This window comes from Canis lupus, chromosome 18 (assembly GCF_011100685.1).
Source record: "Canis lupus familiaris isolate Mischka breed German Shepherd chromosome 18, alternate assembly UU_Cfam_GSD_1.0, whole genome shotgun sequence".
NCBI lineage: Eukaryota > Metazoa > Chordata > Mammalia > Carnivora > Canidae > Canis > Canis lupus.
In genome coordinates, this window is record NC_049239.1 from 13,084,666 (window position 1) to 13,108,452 (window position 23,787).

The 23,787-nt window shown below is 39.0% G+C and overlaps 1 protein-coding gene and 1 long non-coding RNA gene across 16 annotated transcripts in view; one reads left to right on the forward strand and one right to left on the reverse strand.

The window, feature by feature from the left end:
• Positions 1-1,150: 1,150 nt before the first annotated feature.
• CBLL1 (Cbl proto-oncogene like 1) lies at positions 1,151-22,229 on the reverse strand. Of its 6 annotated transcripts, none has more exons than XM_038562698.1 (6): positions 22,084-22,229; positions 15,312-15,479; positions 11,034-11,134; positions 10,554-10,637; positions 7,176-7,249; positions 1,151-4,678 (listed from the first exon to the last, which is right to left on the reverse strand). In XM_038562698.1, the coding sequence occupies exons 2-6, from the start codon at positions 15,340-15,342 to the stop codon at positions 3,643-3,645; spliced, it is 1,326 nt and encodes a 441-aa protein (XP_038418626.1). In that variant the 5' UTR covers positions 15,343-15,479; positions 22,084-22,229; the 3' UTR covers positions 1,151-3,642. The 6 variants fall into 6 exon arrangements, with proteins under 6 accessions (XP_038418626.1, XP_038418624.1, XP_038418623.1 ...); XM_038562696.1 differs by lacking the exon at positions 22,084-22,229 and adding an exon at positions 20,963-21,352 and having other exon boundaries at positions 11,034-11,131; XM_038562695.1 differs by lacking the exon at positions 22,084-22,229 and adding an exon at positions 20,963-21,349.
• The window catches only part of LOC119864174, a 46,274-nt gene continuing 43,516 nt past the window's right edge, over positions 21,030-23,787 (forward strand). For 6 of the 10 annotated variants that reach the window (XR_005373152.1, XR_005373154.1, XR_005373155.1 and 3 more), the window contains exon 1: positions 21,030-21,294. This is a non-coding gene — a long non-coding RNA (uncharacterized LOC119864174). Of the gene's footprint in view, positions 21,295-21,532; positions 21,674-22,111; positions 22,815-23,787 lie in introns of those variants that run through there. The other 4 variants (XR_005373151.1, XR_005373157.1, XR_005373160.1 and 1 more) reach the window with 4 other exon arrangements.

A 23,787-nucleotide genomic window follows, 5' to 3' on the forward strand; every position in this document is an offset into this window, starting at 1 on the left:
TAACACTTTTCCCCTCAACAACAGAAAATTAAAGGGGCATGAATCAAAACAAAAATTGTTTGAAAATGCAAATGTTTTTATTAATATCAAGTATTTTCACTGGCTTACCTCTCTGTCCCCATTAGGCGAAGTATATCCAATATTGCTTTATTAGATTGTGCATATATTGTCATAAGTAAATTCTACTTAGTTTCTAGACCAAAATTTAACAGATTACAGTTACAAACCAGTGAAGAAAAATAAATCCACTTTGGTCAAAATATAGTATGTTTGTCAAACCTCCTCAATTAACATCAATATTTGATGGCTAATCTAATAATTAGAAAAGTATATTTTTATTCTAGGTACTTGTGATTTCTTCCATGTACAGCTGACCCTTGAACAACAGGGGTCTGAATTGCACAGGTCCGCACTTACTTATACACGGATTTTTTTCTATATGGTATTGTACTGTATTTTCTCCTTGTAACTTTTTTTTTTTTTTTTTCCTTGTAACTTTCTAACAACTTTTTTCTAGCTTCATTGTAAGAATACAGCATATAATACATATAATATACTAAATATGTATTAACCAACCGTGTATGTTATCAGGCTATTACCAAAGTTTTGGGGGAATCAAAAGTCGTATGTGGATTTGACTGTGCAGGGGGATCGGCACCCCTAATTCCCACGTTGTTCAGGTCAACTGTACTTATAATACAGGACTTTTTCAAAATTTTCAGGAGATTGGAGCAGAGTACTCTTCCAGAAAGAGGTAGGACACTCTTCCAGTATGTTAGAACAAAGTCTACAGCAGCTCTGTATATCTCATTTAGTAAAGTTACTTAGAGTTTAAAAATTACGTTCAAATGATCTTTTCCACTTGTATTTCACTGGTATTTCATATTTACACAATAATTTTGAGCAAATGGTTTTTACAGGGCAAAATGGATATAGTTTCTCATGGTTTTTCAACTGATAGCTCCCCCAAATACTATATTATAATGTGAACAAGCATGCCACTGAAGAAATTTGAACATTCGACTTGCTGGTTTTCATCTCAAGAAAAGTGAATCTAATTTTACTGTAAAAGTTGTATCAACACATAAACACAAAAAAATTTCATTCTCCCAAATATGTCATCATTAGGTAAAAATTCATCTAGGCAAAATAGTATTTATGCTTCCATTTTATTGTTTTTAAGAATTAAACTGCCACCTCAGTAGTCTTAAGAGCAATATAATGAAACATACATACATTTAATTTAGACTTATGTCCATCATAGCTTCAAAGGCTTCCCTGAAATAAGGCTGGGATTCACATCTTTTTCCTTAAGGAAAGAAACACTAACAGTAATTTTGTTATCCTTCTACCCACCCACCCTCATTCAAACAATAACTGGATGAATTCAAGTCTAACACCATTTAAAAATTTTGTCTGCTACAACACATTCATCTGATCTGCCTCCCTGCATAACACATATTTTTTAAGCCTAACTGAAAAGAAATCATTTTTTTAACTCTACGAGAATTCTCTTTAACATGTGGAAGTTTATCATGATACTAATTATTTTGTCCAATACATAGGCTAAGTGGCTTCATACCACTTTCAACTCTAGTGAATTTCAGTAAAAACAGGAGAGCTCCTCATAAATAGATGAAAAGCTCTAAAGTGAATTTGGCTATTTTCTTATTACAAGAAATGAAGAATGGTATTGGATTTTCAACAGTAACATTTTAACAGCTCCTAAACAGGGGCATGAAAAGGAATCAAGTTCGCACCAGTCCAAGTACCTACAGTAAAATGACAGAAACACTCACCACCACCATCTCACACTAGTTCATACTTCACTCCCACGCTTCTAATAACAAGAATTTCTCACTAGATATATTGCATTACACTGGACTCTCAAATTGCTAGATGTGAAAAATCACTCAATTAACTTAAAAAAAAAGTGTATTAGTTATTTTCGGCTGGTCAAGGTTGAAATGATAATCGATATCATCTCTAACATCAGCTCTAAGTTCATAGATGCCTCTGCATCTGATGATCCAAGGGGAGACACTGTTTTGCCTTTATCTGACAGAATTAAATGGTAAATTAGCCATCAGTTCACCCTTTGTCAAAAAGAAATGTTCTAGATTTATGCACTACAAACTAGTTAATAAATGATATCTGCATACTACACTTTTCATGTTTATATTATGCACCATTTTAGGGGGGAGGAAATACTTCACAGGGGTTTATTCAAAGGATATATAGTAATATCCTAAGACTGTTGATTTATACATATGAGTTCTGTATAAAACGTAAGTGGTCATCGTAGCTGGACTGTAACAAGCCCCTATAATGCAAAAGCTGACTCTAAAGGCACCTTATAAAGCTCTGAAATTCAGAATTTAGTAATTACTTTTCTCCAATACAAAATCATCTGGAAGTCTGCACTGTTGACTCCATTTTAAAACGTTCCAAATTTTATACTGCTTAACCAATAAAAGGAATAGGAGATAATAGTTTTAAAATTTCAAGTTAGAGAAAAAAAAAAAAAAACCTTATCACACAGTAATGAAACCTGAGCAACACAAGTTTGTGATTACAAGAACATCCTTCATTAACACAGTATTCCTCGACGGCATTCAAATTGTACTTTAAAACCCAATAGACAAGAATCCACTTCAAAGCACAGGATCAAACTCTACCAAGATATGAGGAATTATACAAAGCCTATTCAGCCCTAAATATTTAGTTTAAGACAATGAGCAGAGTAGAACACACTTCATCTAAATAACACAATTTAAACAGTTCTATAAAATAATGTTACTTAAGATTAGTAAATGTGGTGCATCATGTGATTCCAACCATTCAGTAAAAAGCATTAACAAGTAACAGTATCCCCCAACAGCTTGGAGCCTGTAGAGTCAATTACTTTGGCCTATATCTTTCCAAATAATTACTAATGCCTTTTAATATTACGAACATAAATATGGAATTCCAATGTATTTTGGTGCTCCTGAGGCTGCCTAAAAATGAAAAGGCATCCAAGTGAAGTGCATTATATACTTAATATACCTCAAAATTTCAGTGCCTAAAATGTGAAATAATTCTTTACCATTTAACAGTCTGCCTTACAGTAAATTCTAGATTTTTACTTTTAGGATTTTATTGTAACTTTGGGAAATTAGTGGTAAAACATATGGTTTTAAAAAACAGTATGTGGCTGCACTTAAATTCACATAAAAATAGCATTTTTACAACCATTTTGAAATTTAATCCTTTTACACAGGTTAACAAAATGTATCACAAGAAAAACTAAACATTGGATTTAACAAAAGCAATATTTTTGAAAGTGGACAATGAAAAATTCTCAAATTTTTTTTACAAATGGTCACCTCTGGGTCAATTTACCACGCTAGGGGAACAAAGTTGTTAAAATATAGCTGTGCTCAACTGAGCCACTTATCTGCGCTACAGTATAGTACTTGAAATCAATCCTAAGGTCAAGATTTAAAACCATATTAAGAGACAAGACCCTAAGTGTTTTACGGTCACCTCACTAAGAGGTGCTTTTCCTTCCCCAAAACAGTCAAAAGCTTAATTAAAAGATTGACTATACATAAGTTTTTTTTTTTTCCTCATCATATCTTCAGTTCAAAGCACTATTAATCATTGGTAATACGGTCTATATCTTGTCTGATCTGGATGATGTGGTCCAGGAAGTGGGGTTTGAGAAGGCGGACCCTGCATTCGTGGAGGAGGAGGTGGCCCTCTCGGTGCAGGCCAGATACCAGGACTCATTCCCCCTGGTTGTGTAAATGGAGGGCTCAGAGTTCCTTGATCTTCAGTGAACTGGGGTAAAGAGTTGGGATTATAATGGTGAGGAGGGGGTGCAGTTACAGGTGGACCACCATGTTGAGGTGGGGGAGGTCCTGGAGGAGGATGATTCATATAAGGTGGCATCTGGGCAATAATATGTCCAGGGGGAGGGGTTATTGGTGGTGGAGCAGAGGTCATTGGTGGAGGTGGAGCTTGGCTATAAACCAAGTGAGGAGTACCTGCAGCCTGGGGAGGATGTGGCATTGGATGGCTTATTGGTGGTGGAGGAGGTGGGGGTGGTGCATAATGTTGCTGTGGAGGCATAATATGATGAGGGTGCGATACCACTGGTTGACCCTGATATTCAGGATGGTGGTGAGCAGGTGCTGGGGCAGGAGGTGGTGGTTCTCTAGCACCTGAATTTGAGTCATCCTGAATAGGGACAGTTATTAAATTGCTGTGTTTTCTTGTTGAAATACGAAAGGTTTCCTGACTGACCGAACGAGGTGGAGGAGGAGCCATGGACAATTCTGCAGGAGGAGCACGAATATCCTCATGTGGCTGATTATAGTGCTCGTGTGGCACATGTTGCAAAGGAGGTGGCGGCATCATGATGTGCTGCTTTGGCGGGATATGGCTCATGTGGTGCTTATCTGGCGGCATCAGAAAACGATCAGGGATTTCAGCTGGTGGTGGAGCAATAGGAGGATGAACGTTTTCAAGTGAAGCACGGGTAACAGGTTTTCCAGCTCTCATATGGCGGTGGTTGATATGAGCCTGTAAGTCTCGCTGAGACAAGTATGTTCTCTTGCACCCTTGAACAATGCTACACATGAAGAGAGAACCTCGTGTACACTGCTCGATTCGCTGCACAGGATCACTACAGCTAAATTAGAAGGGGAAAAAACTGATTTACTAAAAGCAAACTACAAAGACAATGCACATAATTTCACAAATAGGCCTGTTTTTAAAAACCAGTTGTGGAAAATATTGCAGAAGTTCACAATTAAAAGTTATAGTTACAGAAAGTGAACCCTTAACTTCTCTCCCATTCTGCGGTCTGTTCCCTATTAAGCATCAGCATTTCTACCAACCTCAGAACTCTGAAGAAAAAATGAGAAGTGCTCATCAAACAGATTAGGTTTTTTTTTTTTTAATTTTATTTATTTATTTATTTACGATAGTCACAGAGAGAGAGAAAGAGAGAGAGAGAGGCAGAGACATAGGCAGAGGTAGAAGCAGGCTCCATGCACCGGGAGCCCGACGTGGGATTCGATCCCGGGTCTCCAGGATCGCGCCCCGAGCCAAAGGCAGGTGCTAAACCGCTGCGCCACCCAGGGATCCCCAGATTAGGTTTTAAAAAGAGACCCATTCTTCCTAAGGCCTAGAATGATCTTGTTGTCTCAAAGAACTCTACGCTTTACATCCATTTGCAAAAATATCCAGAAAGGTTAAACCAAAGATCTGTCATAGTCCTAGAATTCAAACCTGTATGGTATTTATTGAGCAGTCAGTATGTGCTGAGCAAATAACACTAAGTAAAAGATACCGCAAGGACTACAGAAATTAGTAAGATCATCCCAGTTATCAGGGTTCCTAATATTAAACAATGTGAACAATTTAAATTCAAACTATCAAGAGTCCCTTAAGGAAGAGTTACCAGACAATTTCACTACTAAAAAAATACTAAACACTCCTTTCTAAACTGTAGGCACTAAATTTAACTCAGTATTTTCTTAAAGACTCAGGGTCAAAATTACAACTCTTTTTCATTCACTGTATTTAATCCACATTTGCCTTTGTAGTCTGTTGGAAATAGTGGAAAGAGGACTGAACTAGGTATCAGAAGAAATGAGGTCAAGCATTGGCTCTGTAATCTTGGAAAAGTCACTTAATCTTTTTGCTTATTTCTTCATCTGCAATATGGGGTTAAAACATGCATTCCACCTAACTCACAGTGTTTTTCTATTTTGCCCTACCTTAAAGAATATCCTTAGGATAAAGGAAACAATGAAAGTGACAGAATTGAATCACTAGTTAAGTACTACATATACAGAGACACAAGCTATGATCACTGAATATGTGTGTCAGGTCCTTTGAAATTATATTAAATGGCTCTATATTTTTTATTTTGAGTTGTGTCCATATTTCCGTCCTTGCTGTAAGACTGGCACTCCTTGATCCTAGCAGGCTTCCCTTTAGTCCCATTCGGCACAGTTCCCATTTCTTGTTCCTAATTTGCTGTAAACTCAGAAATATCTCTACAGTAACAGGATATAAGGTACTTTGTTTTGGGTGATGCTTAAAAGCAACAGTGTATGATATTTATATAACTTGGGTTGCCATTTCTTCATTTCCTGACCTGAGTCTGTTAAGCCAGATAGGCTTATGTTCTCAAATAGCTAAGGGCTAACTAGTGAGGTACTTACTGAGGAGTTACACTTAATATCTTGAAACCTAAATTCCTTTTTAAATATTAATATTAGAATACTTATTGAATCATCTCTTCTCTCTCAGTGATGCCAATCTTCCTACACCAAAAAAAGAAATCATCCTGGAACTATCTGTAATTCTGTTATCAACCAATACTACCAATCTTGGGATAGCTTCTGACCCAGGTTATAAAATCTCAGCAGCTTACAGTTGTCCCAAGGAAGTTTGTCTCAAAGCTTTCTTTAGCCTTCTATCAGGGATTCTAAACTGATATAAAAATTCCTTATTCTGGATCTCTCAAGATCATCCCAAATCAGATCAGTAGCAACCAATACCTCTAGATCTTCTTCATTAACTTATCTGAGCTGATGCCACGATCGTGTTCTAAGATATAATACTCCAGACATAAATAATAAGATTTCGAGGTAATAAATAATAACTTATACTTAACACAGTACTTATCAAATGTAAGGTACTATATATATACTAGTTTAGCTCTAACAACAACACAGGGAGGTAGATATTATTATTAGCTCCACTTTACAGATGAAGAAACAACCAGGGACATAGCTAATAAATGTCAGAAAAGGGATTTGAAGCCAAGAATTCTAATTCCAAAGTCCCTGTTCTCAATCACTGCTTGATACTATCTCTCACGTATCCCATCAGAAAACAAAACAAAATAAAACAAAACAAAACTGTTCTCATTTATAATAGTAATTTTGTGATGACAAATGTTGTTTGTTTTGGCCAATCTGAATTGACAAATAGCTATCTAGCCCTATCCTAAGGAGAAGGCTATGGCCAACTCTGGGCTCACAAAGAAAGATCAGCCATGTCTGCATATTTGATATCCTGCTGCTGACTTATATCATACCCAGGCCTTTAACCTAGATTACAATTCATCTCATCACAAACTTTATTATTTAAAAATGTAATGATAATCTTACCCTGGACACATCTTATCTCCTTTTTTTTCATGTAAAATAGCACAGTCATAGCAAAAAACATGCTTGCATGGAATCTGTGAACAGAGACATATTAGTTGTATTAGCATACAAGAATGTAAAATATTTCCATAAAAAATAACCATAAGCACAATAACCTAGACATAGAAGGCACCTGAGAACTATTCATCAAAATAAACATTAAGTACTAGTTACAGAAAAGCAACAGTTAACCTTTTTCAGTAACAAAACACTTTGAGAATATAATGAAACCTTTGGCTCTTTCCTCAATAAACGTATACATGTGCATCTGCTTACACTTTCTGGAAATATAAATGCTACGACTTTCATCCTGTGGTTCCTAGGATGTAAAGCACGTGAAGAAGCCCAGATTATCCAAAGCAATCTACAGATTCGATGTAATTTTTCACAGAACTAGAACAAAAAATCCTAAAGTTTGTATGGAACCACAAAAGGCCCCAAACAGCCAAAGCAATCTTGAGAAAGAACAAAGTTGGAGGTATCACAAGCCCAGGTTTCAAACTATACTACAAAGCTGTAGTGATCAAAACTATGGTACTGGCAAAAACAGACACAGATGAATGAAACAGAGTTGGGACCCCAGAAGTAAACCCATGCTTATATGATCAATGAATCTATGACAAGGGAAACAAAAATATACAATGGGGAAAACCCAATCTCTTCAATAAATGGTATTGGGACACTGGACAGCTACATAGAAAAAGAATGAAACTGCACCACTTTTTAATACCATACACAAAAATAAACTCAAAATGGATTAAAGACCTACATGTATGACCTGAAACAATAAAAGTCCTAAAAGAAAATATAGGCAGCAATCTCTTGGACAGCAATCTTAGCAATATTTTCCTAGATATCTCCTTAAGCAAAGAAAACAAAAGCAAAGTAAGTAACTGGGACTATAACAAACTGAAAAGTTTTGCACAGCAAAGAAACCATCAACAAGACAAAAAGACAACCTAGTGAATGAGAGAAGAAATATGCAAATGATCTATTCAATTAGGGGTTAATACCTAAAACACATAAAGAACTTATACAACTCCATACCAAAACAAACAAACAAACAAACAAACAAACAAAAACACCATCCAATAATCTGATTAAAAATGGACAGAGGGGGCAGCCTGGGTGGCTCAGCAGTTTAGCGCTGCCTTCAGCCCAGGTCGTGATCCTTGAGTCCTGGGATCGGGTCCCGCGTCGGGCTCCCTGCATGGAGCCTGCTTCTCCTCTCCCTCTGCCTGTGTCTCTCTGCCTCTGTCTCTCATGAATAAATAAATAAAATCTTTAAAAAAAAAAAAAAATGGACAGAGGACCTGAATAAACAATTTTCCAAAATCGACATACAGATGGCCAGTAGGCACCAATCATCAGAGAAATGCAAATCAAAAGCACAATGAGGTATCACCTTACAACTGTCTGAATGGCTAGTATCAAAAGGACAAGAAATAACATGTTGGTGAGGATGTGGAGAAAAACGAACTCCCATGCACTGCTGGTAGGAATGTAAATTGGTGCAGCCACTGTGGAAAACGGTATGGAAGTTCCTCAAAAAATCTAAAACTTGAAGTACCATAGAATCTAGTAATTCCACTTCTGGGAATTTACCTGAGGAAAACAAAAACACTAATTCGAAAAGGTATATGCACCCTTATGTTTATTGCAACATTATTTATAATAGCCAAGATATGGAAGCAATCCAAGTGTCCAATGATAGATAAGTGGATAAAGAATGATGTGGTACATACACATAATGGAATATTAAAAAATTATAATAATACAAAAAATAATAATACAATGAAAACAACAATAATACACATAATAAAAATACAAATTAAAAAAATACTTAATAATTAAATCTTGCCATTTGTGACAATGTGGATGAACCCAGAGAGTATTACACTGAGTAAAGTCAACCATAGAAAGACAAGGACGCCTGCATGGTTCCATCAGTTAAATATTTTGTCGGTTAAATAATAAATAAAAATATTAAATAAATAAAAATATTGATTTCAGCTCAGGTTACAATTTCAGGGTCGTGTTATCGAGCCCCAAGTTGGACTCTACACTCAGCGGGGAGTTTGCTTGAGATTCTCTCCCTCTCCCCCTCCCCCTACTTATGAGCTCTCTCTCTAAAATAAATAAATAAATAAATAAATATTTAAAAAGACAACAGAGAAAGACAAATACCGTATGATTTCACTTACATGTGGAACGTAAAAAACAAAACACAAGAAGAGAAACAGTCATAAATACAAAAAACACACTAGTAGTTGTGTGCGGGGGATAGGCAAAAATAGGTGAAGGTGATTAAGAGGTACAAACTTCCAATTATAAAACAAACAAGTCACAGGGATGAAAAGTACAGCATAGTCAATATTGAAATACACAATACTGAAATAGAGACAATAATATTGTAATAACTGTGTGTGATAAAAGATGGTTACCACACTTACCATGGTGAGCACAGTGTAATGTATGTAATTATCAAACCACTGTGTTTACACTTGAATATGTCAACTATACTTCAATTAAAAATTTTAAAAAAATTTAATTTAAAAAAATAACTTCAAAAAAAATCTCCCAAAGAAGAATACCAAAACCATGTTTTATCTTATCCTGCCCCTCTTGAAACTATTCCAAAGTAAAAAAATTACAAATATCTCCTACACTTAATGTAAGTAGCATTCTTCTCTGGTAGCTAATAAACTTTTAAAAATCTAAAAACAAATCTGAAGGACACAGTAAAATGATGTTAGACCATTTTAAAACTCACAATCCATTGCTGTTATTTAGTTATGTTACACAGCAAAGACTGCATTCTCTACCGGCATATATGTTACTGAATTCAATTTTTTTTTTCAAACACAAATATGAAACCATCTTTTTTTGAGGGAGCATGTGTCAAAATTACTGTAAAATTACATCTGGGGTTGTAATTGTTTTAAGGATCAGAATTCAATTCTCAGAAATTATAAATATTAGTTTTACATTTAAAATTATAGCCTTCAGAAACGAGTAACTGATCTTATTCTTTAAACAAGAAAAAAATGTTTCATTAACAAACTATAATAAATGTATACTAATAAATACAAAACAGTCCAAAGAAATAAGTTTTCAGAAGTTAGTTTCCTTAGTATTTTTCAAGTAATTCAAGAATTTGTCATAATTATCCATAATAAATGATGTTATCCCAAAATTGCCCTTAGCTATTTCATACTCACTAAAATGTCACGAACTTAGTCATTAAACAGTGATAAACCTATCTACTTAAATTTCAAAATCCCAACTCTATGCAAATGTTTACAGTTACTAAAACAGATTTAATATAGTAATACTTACCATTCGCCCATAGATTTTAATAGGCAATCCACATTTGTCACAGAAATGAACTGGTGTATCATCCTTTTCACCTAAGATGTTTATCTGTTGAAATGATAGAATTAAAATTTCCTTTTTAAGCATTTCTAAAAGTTACATTTATAAATTAGGCAATGAATTGGTTAGTATTTATAAAAGTTGTTAAAACAATTAGAAATAAAGGTTTCTTGGTATAATTCCCATATATTCCACATCATTAGCGGCGTCTTTTTTTTTTTCTCCTTTTAGTGCTTATGGTCACTGATTTTACTTGACTTTACAGAAAATTACTTCAAATTATTTTTTAAATTAGTGGATATACGGCATTAATAAATGATTTGAGTGTTCTAAAAAGCGTAATAGCTTTAATAAAAGTTCATACCATTCTTTAAGTATTCTGATTATAATAAAATATTTAAGATATTTTATTGTTCTAATAAAATTTTTTATTTTTAGTTATACCTGGAAGTCCCAAAAGAGGTGTCCAGGAAATCTTCGCTGATTTCCAAACAGTTCTCCCCCTTTACAGTCATACCGTTCTTCTTCATTATAATCAAATCCTTCTGAAAAAAGAAAGTGTTAAGGATTAACTTTTAAAATCCTAAATTTCATTTTGGAAGTACATGTACTCACCACAGACCTGTACAATGAGAGAGCCATCTGATGCCTTTCAAAGCTCTTCTAAGGACAAGATAATCAAGATTAGTTAAATTGAGTTTAAAATATCAGCTAGAGGGATCCCTGGGTGGCGGCAGCGGTTTAGCGCCTGCCTTCGACCCAGGGCGCGATCCTGGAGACCTGGGATGGAGTCCCATATCGGGCTCCCGGTGCATGGAGCCTGCTTCTCCCTCTGCCTGTGTCTCTGCCTCTCTCTCTGTTGTCTATCATGAATAAATAAATAAAATCTTTAAAAAAATAAAAAAATAAATCAGCTAGAAATGATCTTGGTGACCATCTAGTCCAACTCTCTTATTTTCTAACTGAGAATATTGTAGTATGGAGACCCACAATAACTCAACACATGGATTAGTGGTAGGGCCAGGAACATACCTCAGAACTCTTCACTCCCATTCAAGTGCTCTTATTAACTCATCAGATTATCTCTAGTATAAAACTTTACTATTTGCCATCAGCACATTTGTTGCACCAACTTCTAAGATACTGATCACCATTTACTCTAATCTACCTACCAAAGTGGTGTCATGCTGCAAAAGGCTGATTTTATTGCCAAAAGCATATAATGGAAACAAATAATTCTGTAGGTTTTCTTCTTAGACTTAGTAAATTAGGTATCCTCTTCTTCAGTCTTACAACTGAGCCTGTTTTTAGAAATAACAACATATTCATACTTCATCCTTTCAATTAAAACCTCTCCCTGGTTTATCATCCAAAAGGCAGAAGGCATATCTTACCTATTCACAAGTATCCTCCTCTACACTACATATACTAATAACGTTACGACGATCAAATGGGTTCAGTTTCTCTGACCCTGATCGTCATCCTCTCATTTTATACAAAAGAACAGAAAACCAATGGACACTCTGATGGTAATTCTAGGTATAATCCAATTACCTAAAGTAAAGTTGAGAAGACACATTATCCCTCCAAAATGCCAAGCTTCTCGTGTCTCTTTTGGCCCTAGAACTGGTAAACAGAGTAGCCCAAGCACACAAGTTTTAACTTTACTCAAACATGGTTAAATTACAAGCACCTGTGTATGGGTGGACACATGGACATACGCACAAATACAATGATGTAAGAATTTTTTGAAGATGATATGGACACTTCAGTGCACTGCTAATTATCTCCAATACAAAAGAGAGTTCAAAGAGTGTTCTTACAAGTTACAAACAAGTGGCTGTAGGCTCTTAATATGACCCATTTATACCTTACAAAAGATGCTGTCATCTAAAACTCAAAATAAGAAAAATCAATTTCTTTTATTTATCTAAAATACAGAAAATTATTGTCCAAAACAGAAAAGGAAATGAGGAGCATGTAATCATTTTTCAGAGTAGTCTGATCTGTGCTCCTATCCTTAAACTATATATATGTGTGTGTGTGTGTGTGTGTGTATACACCAAACCATACACCAAACCCCATATCAGCACCCAAAACTCCCTATTTTGATCAATGCCTAGGAAAAACACCACTTATTTTTTACCCCAAATAAGTTAAACTAAAATATTCAAAAATTATCTTTAGTCTCAGTTTGTGCTATTAGGAGAAAGAATGATAAGAGTAGTTCCCCTTAGGAAGGGGTATGGGGGGCAGCCCAGGTGGCTCAGCAGTTTAGCGCTGCCTTCAACCCAGGGCCTGATTCTGGAGACCCTGGATCGAGTCCCACGTCAGGCTCCCTGCATGGAGCCTGCTTCTCCCTCTGCCTGTGTCTCTGCCTCTCTCTCTCTCTCTCTTATTAATAAATAAATAATCTTTAAAAACAACAAAAGAAGGGTATGGGGCTTGAGGAGTGAGAGAAGAGGGAATGAGGGGTATCTGAGAGGAAAAGGATAGAAGGGGTTTCTTTCTTAGCTTTTTTTGCCTCGTTTGGATTATTCCAACAAGAATTTATGTGCAGATTACTGTGCTGTTTTTAGAAATTATTAAAAGAAACAAAAAGACCAAAGAGAGGAGAGCCTAGGTTATGGATAGTGAGGGGCAGCCCTAATTGCTACCACTCCAATTTGTAACATTGGATTTCAAATATACTTGTTTAGATGGGGAGAGATACCCTACAATAAAAGGAATCATAATATGAGGTATAATTAAAACATTTGGTTCCAAAAAGAAATACAGACAGATTGCTGGAATAGAACAGGAAATCCAGAAATAGACGTAAATACTTTTAGACCTTTAATGTAGGATAATGATTGGATTCCTATTCTCAGCAGAGAAAAGACAGATCACTCAATAGTTGGGACAAACAGCTAACTGTTTTAGAGGGAAAAATAGAGCCGCCAAACTCCACTTTATTTTTCTAATAACCAAATATATGTCCATAAATGTCCCAGTGCCAGCTAACTTTTTCTGTAAAAAGCTAAGTAAGTAAATATTTTAGGCTGCGTTGGTCTCTTGCAATTACTCAACCATGCCATTATAGTGTGAAAGCAACCATAAACATTACTTAAATGAATGGGCATGGCTATGTTCCAATAAGACTTTATAAAGACTGAGCTGGATTTGGTCCACAGGCCATAGTTTGCTGACCCTGTGCTAAAGGGCAAGACAGACAAATTATTTTGTGCTCATGAAATAGGGGAAAGGCCTTTCTAAGAATTTTATAAGACCCAGAGGTCGGGATGCCTGGGTGGCTCAGCAGTTGAGTGTCTGCCTTTGGCTCAGGACATGATCCTGGGGTCCCAGGAACAAGTTCCACGTTGGGCTCCCTGCATGGAGCCTGCTTCTCCCTCTGTCTGTGTGTCTGACTCTCCCTGTGTGTCTCTTATGAATAAATAAATAAAATCTTAAAAATAAAATAAAACCAAGAAGTCCTAACAGAAATGACTAGATTGGTACCTGACAACACAGAATCTTCAAACTTCTCTACAATAAAAATTATATATAGAGGGATCCCTGGGTGGCGCAGCGGTTTAGCGCCTGCCTTTGGCCCAGGGCGCGATCCTGGAGACCCGGGATCGAATCCCACGTCGGGCTCCCGGTGCATGGAGCCTGCTTCTCCCTCTGCCTATGTCTCTGCCTCTCTCTCTCTCTCTCTCTCTCTCTCTCTGTGGGACTATCATAAAAAAAAAAAAAAAAAAAAAAGACAACAATGCCAATAAAAGGAAATTTTATAAAAAAAAAAAAAATTATATATAGAAAATGCAAAAGACAAATGGTGAATCTATACAATATATGACAAAGAGTCAATTTAATAATATGTAAAGAACTAATAAAAGTCAAGAGAAAGACAAGAAAACAGTAAAAAACGGTTAGAGGATATGAACAGGTAGATCCTAGGCAGAAGAAATGCCCAATACTATGAAAAGATATAGACACAACCCCACTCATAATTGAAGAAATGTATATCAAAACAAAAATTTTAGGAGGCTAGTAGTCACGATATTGGTGTATGGGAATATAAACTGATATACTTTTTATAGAGCCATTTGACAATATCCATTAAATTCTAAAATGCACCGTATCCATCAACTTATAAAATACCCAAATTCATGCAGTTCTACCTCAAGTATACATGCTAAGCTATACGTACAATATTTACTGCAACACTGTTTTTAACAGCAAAGAAGTTATAAAAACTATTAAATTACGGCATATCCATAAAAAAGAAATATCCAAACCTATTTTCTTAAATGAGTACATCTGTATATACTGATACGTGGAAAAATTTCAAATGCATCTTACATGAAAAAAGGGCAGTAATACATTAAAAAGTTACTATACTATAAAAAAGTTGTAACAGAAATCATTTTGGTGGAGTACTGTCGAAGTAGAGGAACAAATTTTACTTTTCATATTATGCTTTCTGCAGTATTATTTAGGTTTTTTTATTTTCAAACAACAGGCAGTGTTACTTTCAATAACAAAAGAAAAAAACAAAAATACTATACAGGAAAGTACATGCCAAAATGAGAAGTCAAACAGAAAGACTGAAAAAAAGTGAAGACAATTAAGATAAAAAAAGGTCATTATTAGTAAATTAATAAATAAGACCACATGGATTATTTGCTGGAATTAGATACAAAAGAAAGACTTTTGGACTTGTCAGTTTAAACAAATTACCTTCATCACCAGGTGGAGCCTTTGCAGGCATCCTGTTTATAGTCCTTGGAGTTCGAGGCGCAGTTTTGGTTTTGTTCCCTTGTTTGGAGATGAGCTTTATAGGAATTCGTCTTCGAACATCAAGACCACCCAATGATCCAGAACTATTAGTGCCTTGTAACTCATTGTCTATGTCAGAAGAAAAAAGTTGTCATTTCTTTTAGTTTTCCTCTTTTGAAGATTATTCTGCCACAGGTATTAAAGTAACATACCCAACATTATCAAGGGCTAAATATGTAGGTTCTGATTTTAAATATTATGCTATATAAGTTTAAACATTAATTTTCTCTACATTAGATAAAACCTTAAAGCAATGCTTTTTGAGACAAAGAACCCTTTAAAAAGTTGACAAAAGTTATAGAACCTCTCCCTAAAAGTAGACAATAAAAATTTATGTGATTCCAGAAGAGTTTGCAGGAAACATAAGACCCTTCATAAGCCACTTCTGTCTTTAACTATGAGATAAGAACTTCTGTCTTTAACTATAAGAGATTTTTTAAAATTAAAAAAAAAAAAAAAGTAAAGGAAGTAGAAGGAGGAAAAGAAAGAAAATCATCCCTATCTCCACCAAGCACACAAAACACTTGTTAAAGTTAACGAAGTGAATCTACATTAGGACAATCAATAAAACAAAACACAAAACTAACACTGACAATGGCAAAATTAAATAAATAATGCATTTGAAAATGAAGTTAGTTTTAAGGAAAGTGATTATTTCCTTAAGTGTAAAATAGTTTTTCTAAAAAGTATTCAAGGATAGCAAAACTTATCACACCATTTAATAGCAGAAACATGCAATCATGTATTTGTGCTATAACCTTTCTAGATATATAATGTGAGTGTGCTATTGTAAGCAGCACAGCATCATAACGGAAAATTAGAGTTTAAGGGTATGCAAAATTTCTGCAATTAAACTAAATGTAAACAAGAGACACTTTCTAAGTCTCTGCTTGTTACTAGCTATGAAATAAATGAACTCATTTCTCATGAGTAATAGGAGCATTATTTCATAGAACTGACTCCATCGAAGGTTAATAGCCTCCCTTGTTTCAAGTCTGACAAAATATTACAATACAGTAAATATTCACCTTTACTACTAAAGACACAAAGGGAAATGCCCTAAAGTAGGAAATGCAAATAAAATAATTTTTTAAAATAGTAATGTTTTAAATGTGATAAATTATTGAACTTGCCATGCAGGAGATAGTACTATCAAGATTGATAGGCACACTGTCCACATTGCATTCAATAAAGCCAAATTAGGAAGTAGTAACCTAGTACTAATGACCTCCAAGGGTACTAGGATTTTAGACACGTGTTAAATTCACATCAATTTGCTTTGAACAATACTTTCTGAACAATACTTATTTTAAGTTTTATTTATCTAAGTAATCTCTATATCCTACATGCGGCTTGAACTCATGACCTCAAGATCAAGAGTCACATACTCTTCTGACCCAGCCAACCAGATGCCCCTCTTTCTGGACAATATTTAGAACAAAATTCAAAATAGGTCATTAATAATTAATTCCAATCTCTTTCAGTCTGCTTTCTGCTATTACTTTTACAAAAGCTAATCCTCAAAGAAAAAACTCATGGAAAGGAATTACATGGCTAGCTAAAATCCCCAGTTAGGATAAACCCAACTTGGTCAACCTTCAAACTTCACTACATGTATTAACAAGTTGAATAATGTATTTCATCTGCTTCCATTACAGTTATTTATGTAAAAGTATCTACAAGCCAAAAGACATGAATCATTTTTTTTTCTTTCTCAAAAGGTATTCCTGATTTTCCAATAAAGTAGAAAAGCAAGTTAATGTAGACAGATATTTAACAGTTCAATGTTGTCCTTCAGATACTAGAAAGACTCAATGGTTTTATCTAGTGGAATGACCAAATCCCAACCCTTCATTACTGCAAATCCTTTTCCCACCACCCTGAACACCTGTCACAATTGCTTGCTTAGTCCACCACAACTTCTAGGGAGTCTACTGCCCCTTAACACCTTGCCACCTACTCACAAATTGCAAGCCCATAAACAAAGTACAGCATTTAACAGTGACATCATTCTGGGCTTGCCTTTTTTTTTTTTTAATTAAAAATCAGAAAATACAGCAATTTCTTCTTGAACATGCCAACTAAAAATATAAATCCCGTAACCACAAAAGTTCTTGGATTTTACACAGAAAATGAGAACTAAAAATATAACTGACCATTTATTTTTACTTTTTACTTTTTAAAGATTTTCTTAAGTGATCTCTACATCCAATGTGGGGCTTGAACTTACAACCCCAAGATTGAGTCAAGCGCTCTACCAACAAAGCCAGCCAGGCACCTCTGTAATTTGTCATTTAAGGTGAATCCACTTTAAAAAGGAGTAACACTCTTACATGATAGTATTTTTTTAAAAGATGTGTTTAGAATTTTATCCTGAATTAAAGGAACCCAAGAAATATCTTACAAAATTTAGATTTCTGTTATAACTAACTGCTGATTCTTAGAACAACCTAAAGAATGAATCAAGTATTAATTGGAGTTTCTTGGAGTAGTTTTTCCTGGCAAAATGCTATTAGAAGATAGACTTCATTATATGTTTGACTTTTCAGCATGATCATAAAATCAGTCATTTTTTGCGTAATATTCAAGGGTTTCGTCAATTTCCTCAAGGGCCTCTCTTAAACCCTCCACATTAAAATTTTTCCGTTAAGATGCCTACCTGATCATAATGTCTTCAATCAACTGGCACTTCCTCACTTGCCAATGATTTTTTTTTTTTTTAATTTTATTTATTTACTCATGAGAGACAGAGAAAGAGGCAGAGGCAGAAGCACAGGCAAACTCCCTGGTAGGGAGCCCAATGCAGGACTCGATCCCAGGACTCCGGGATCACGCCCTGAGCCAAAGGCAGATGCTCAACCGCTGAGCAACCCAGACATCCCAGTTGCCCGTTTTAGTTGTGCTTCAGTTATCAAATTCATGTTTATGAATTCCATGAAAACCTGAATCTTTTGCAAGTTTTATAATCAGTCAATATACAGCATGTGATACCATTTCCTGATGTGATACCATTTCCGGATAGAAAGCAAGGACAATGGCTTACAACAAAATTAAAAGAATTGAAAAAGGAACGCCTGGCTGGCTCAGTCAATAGACCATGTGACTCTTGATCTAGGGGTTGTAAGTTCCAGCTCCAGGTTGGGTGCAGAGCTTACTTTAAAAATAAAATCTTTTAAAAACAGAAAAGGAGCAGCAGGGATATCTGAGTAGGAACTAATTTTTTAAGTGGTCAGATCATTTGTGAATATTTTCATGCCAGGATGACTCTTACTTTCTGGTCAACATTTTAACTTGGAGAACTAGGATAATACTCAGAGACACACCCAGCCACACTACAACTTCCTAACATACTATCCTCTAAACTGTGGAAGGCGCTTCACTCTCAATTCTAGTAAGGGGCTGTAATGAGAAGTGTTTTGCTGAAGTTGCATGTTTACTACTCTAACACCAAGGTCCCAGATCTCAATTCTACAAAATTTCCAAAACCAGAGTTCCTTACAGCCCGGTTCTTGGCCCTCTTCTTCTCTGTATTCTTGTTCTTTGAGTGATCTCATCCATCCCCATTCCTTAAAACAACAGCTACCTGCTCATAAGTCTCAAATACATATTTTTCAACCCAGATCTTTCCTCTGATCTCCACTTGACATCTCCCCTTATATATCCTCGTACACAGCTCATCCTTTGCAGCCAAAAATCTCATTCTCAAGTTCCCAAGTCTCCCTTTACCACTTAAAAAAAAGACGTCTGTTTTCCTCCCAAGTTTTCCCCAACTTAGTAACGGGCACTGCCTAGCTGCTCAAACCAGAAAGGTAGTCATCTCTCCTTTCTCTCACAAAGCTCCTATTTGAATTCCACCACAACATTCGATATGCCCACTCCCCTTTTCTTTAAACCGAACCAACTTCATTACCGAGCCTCTCTTAGTGTTCTACTGCAATCACCATCTAAACTATTTTCTATCAGTCTTGTCTCTCACACCATTCTCCACAAACAAGTTACTGTGTTTTTAAAAGAAATTATGTTCCTCCTGTACTCCTGCTCAATGGCTTCAGGGATCCCCAGGTGGCTCAGCAGTTTGGCACCTGCCTTCAGCCCAGGGCGTGATCCTGGAGTCCCAGGATTGAGTCTCACATCGGGCTCCCTGCATGGAGCCTGCTTCTCCCTCAGCCTGTGCCTCTGCCTCTCTGTCTCTCATGAATAAATAAATAAAATCTTTAAAAAATAAAATAAAATCTTTACCACGGCCTTCAAAGTCCTGTACCATCTGACTCCCACCGTCCCTTCCAATCTCTTAGGGCTCATTGCTTCTTGCTAAGCTGTAGCTGACTGACCTCTACGTTTTCCTTCCTCAGAGTCTTCATATTTGCTAGACACGCTTTACTCCTGATTAATTCCATGCAGGGATTCTTCTCATCTATCATATCTCAGCTTAGAAATCCAGAAAGACCCTCCCTGACCACTCTCTCTGAAGCCTCCTCCTTTAGTCTTTACCACAGACGCTGTTAATTTTTTTTCCAAGCGCTCATCATGATCTGTAATGCTTAGGTTAAAAAACAACAACAACAACAAAAACTTCTCTATCGTGTCTTTCCCAACAGAATGTAATCTCCATGAGGCCAGGAACGCAGTTGGCCTGGTTTCCAAGTCCATCATTCCCTCTCTAGGCATACTGGGGTCTGGCATAGGTTTTGCTGACTAGCACTCACTAAATTTTATAGACAGAAATAATTTTACGCCTATATGTACAAAATTAAGTAGGCATTTGATGACTGAGAACACCTTACCCAATACTTAATACAAGAAGTATCCTTTTATCCTACTTAGGATATGGCTGATGGAACCACACGGAACAGCAGCCCCAGGTTCACTCACTCACTATCCAAAAGCCACGATGAAAAAAAAAAAGCCAAACAACACACAACGAAGAGCGGAGTCCTTCTTACTTGGAGAAAGAGATGCGGGTATCTTGAATTTAAGCTCTCCTTTGTAAACGCCCCCGAAAGAGGAGTAAGGACCACAGCCGAAGCGCGGAGCAGGCTTTGGGCTCAGACAGAAAAGCCGGTCCGAGCAGGATTCCGAAAACTCTCACCTGGCTCCCCGCTCCGCCTCGGGTCCACGAAGGACCGGCAGCGCCCCCCGCAGCGCCCGCCCGCAGCCCCCTCCCGCGCCCCGACCCTGAGCCTGGAGTCTGCCCGCCGGCACCCGAAACGCAGAGCGGGGCACCACGGTTTAAAAAGAAAAAAAAAAAAAAAAAAGGAGGCAGCGCGCCCCGGTCCCCACGAGGCCGCGCCGCCCACCGTGCGGGCGGGGAGCTCCGCAGCACCAGAGCGGCGGCTGCTGCCGGCACCGAGGCTGTAGGTACCACACCGGAGGGTAGGCCGGGAAACGGCAGGCCCTTGCCGGGCACCGGGAGGGGTCTGTGGGATTTCTCTCTCACCGCCACCCCCCAGCGCTGCAGGGCGAGCGCATCCCCGCTCCGCCCGCCGGGCAGCCAGTCCCAGGCCGGCCGAGGGGGCATGGACCCGGGACCCCCGCTGCCTCCGCCTCCTTACCAGTGTGATCCATGATTCGGCTCGCGGGGCACAGTGGGAGCGGAAGTCAACCGCGCCGGAGTCGCAGGGCGCGCGTGCGCGCTCCCTTCCGGAGCCCGCGAGGCGGAAGTGCGACCGAGCTGCCTCGGCTTGGGCCTCCTCAGGTTCCCCTCTGTCGGGTGGGTGCACTACCCAACTCCGGTGAGGGCGTCTGGCATAGTTCGAGGGAGACAAAGGGGGGTACGCCAAGAGCTTCCAGGTCGAAGGTGCTAAGCCTTGACTACAGAAATGAGACCCGAGGGCACGGGGGAACGGGGAGAGCACCAGCAGCCGGTGGAACGAACTCGCGGCAGGTAAGGCGGCTGCTCGCCCCCGCGGAGCGTTGCCTTCTGGGACTTGTAGTGCGCGGCGGCCTCGGAGCCGGCCGGGCGCAACTGCGCAGACTCGGCCGTTGGGCTTGGCCCCACCCCGGCGGGCGGAGTAACGGTTTGGAATGGCCCGCAGTGCGCGCGCGCCGGCGTCCTCCGCGCGGGGCGGGGGGGGGGGGCGTGCGGGGAGCGGGGGGGGTGCGTAGCCGCGCGCGCTCCGGAAGGCGTCCTCGGCGGGAGGTTGCCCGGGGGACGGCCGCGCCGTGGGAGCGGGGAGGGCTCTCGGCGTGCGGTCTCCATCCCGCCCCGTCCTGGCGGGCCCCGCGGAGCGCACGTGGTACCGGCCCGTGCTCCCACCGAGGAGGTGTGGTAGCGGCGGAGACGCAGCAAGGCGCCCCGCGCGCCCCTCCGCGGGGTGGGGGTGGGGGCGGGGCGGGGCCGCCCGGCGGGGGAGCGGGGGAGCGCGGGGAGCGCGGGGCCCGGGGGGAGGGGCAGCGGGGCGGTACCTAGCTCCAGCTCCTGGTCGCCGGGGGTCGCGGCCGCGGCTGCCTTCATCGTCCCCGGCCAGCGCCGCGGAGTGGGTCCGGGGGCCCCTGAGCGAGGCGGCGGCGGCCTCGCCGACCGGGCTCCGGGTGTGCGCTCCCTTCTCCGACCCTTCGCACCTGGTGCTCTCGGAGGAGTGGGAAGGAGCGCACGATTAAGGAGAAAACACGAGCCTGGGAGCCCAGGGATTTGGGTTCTATTCCTGTCGTCCCTTGGTGACGACATCGTTACCTTGGGTGGTTCACGCTTTCCGTGCCAGAGTTCCTGGATCGATAGAAGAAGATGATGATGATGATTCTCCTGCCCTCCTCCCAGGAGCGTTCTCCGGCCCCGAATCCTGGAGGGAGCGCGTGCGGCGGTGCGCTGGGCCGGTAGTGCTGCAGCGACATCGGCGTGGAGTCCTCGGGAGCGGAACCTTGAGTGCTCCGCGCTCGCCGGTGGATGGAGGTTCTCCTGGGGCCTTTAAAGATTGTACTTGTTCATGAGACACAGAGAGAGAGACCTAGGCAGAGGGAGAAGCAGGCTCCCTGCAGGGGACCCCCCCACACACCCTAAGATCACGACCTGAGCCAAAGCAAAGGCAGATGCTCAACCACCCGAACCAGCCAGGTGCCCCTTCCTGGGGTCTTGAAATACACTTCCCCGCGGCATCTGAAGCTTCCTAAACAAGTTTTTCGGTACAGTTACAGCCAAGGGGAATTGTGAATCAGACTTAACCCTTGCTTTTGTTGAAAGGTAAATTTCTGTATCACTAAGTGGTTTCCAAGACGCTTTCAATTGCTGAGCTTGTTTTTTTGTTTGGGAGGTTGGAGGAGGCTTAACCGTACCTTTGCCCTTTCTCTAAATATGGTGCTAGATATGGTCGTGCATTTTTCACCCATTTGAGGTACAGAAGAAGGTAGTTTTCAGCTAGGAAGTCCTCTTTGTATTTTTTTTCTTTCTTTCTTTCTTTCTTTCTTTCTTTCTTTCTTTCTTTCTTTCTTTCTTTTTTTTTTTTTTTTTTTAAGATTTCATCATGAGAGAGACAGAGAGAGAAGCAGGCTCCATGCAGGGAGCCCGATGTGGGACTGGATCCCGGGTCTCCAGGGTCAGGCCCTGGGCGGAAGGCGGCGCTGAACCGCACACCCCCCCACACCCCACACCCCACACCCCGCGCCGGGCTGCCCTTTTTTCCCTCCTCACATTTAGCCTGTCGGCTGTACTTCAGATTAATGCAAATACAGGTTCATAATGGTATTATCAGTGTCTGCTGATGCTCATATGTAAAGAAATAAAGAGACTTCAAACTATACTATACATAATTTAGTCTGTAAATTAGAAGCTGTGTCAGCATTTTATGATGCATCAAGTTACGAAATTTTAGGGAGGGAACACTCACTTATTTTAGATTTCCTGTTGATAAAATGTTAGACAAACATTTGTTGAATTATTCGTTTGACATCTGTTGCTTTTTTCGTGCGCTGCTTGTAGCATCTGTGCTCTATATTCATTTCCCTCCTTAGCTGTAGTTGCCTCACTTTATCAGGGCGATAGCAGTGTGACAAGTTAATCCCTAAACTGATAAGTGAGACTGTACATAAGACTTTTATTTTATTGCTGCCCTCTGGTATCCCTTGTTGGTGACCTCTTTGCTGTAATCAGTCACAATTTCTTTATTAAAAGTCGACATTCTTAGTCTGCTCTACATGCTTTCTATTTTAATAATCTTAATTATTGATTGATAGTATATTTAAGCAAGTTTTATGAAATGGAATAAAGTAAAATTAGCACGATTTAAAACAACAATAGAAACTTGATATATTTATTTTATAGCTTGGTGCTGTCCTAGGATTTATAAGAACAAAATATTGTAGTAATGGGCAATCTGAAGCACTGAGGTGCATATTTCCATCTTACTGGCAGACCATCTGCTGACCCATGAATTTATAAGCTAAT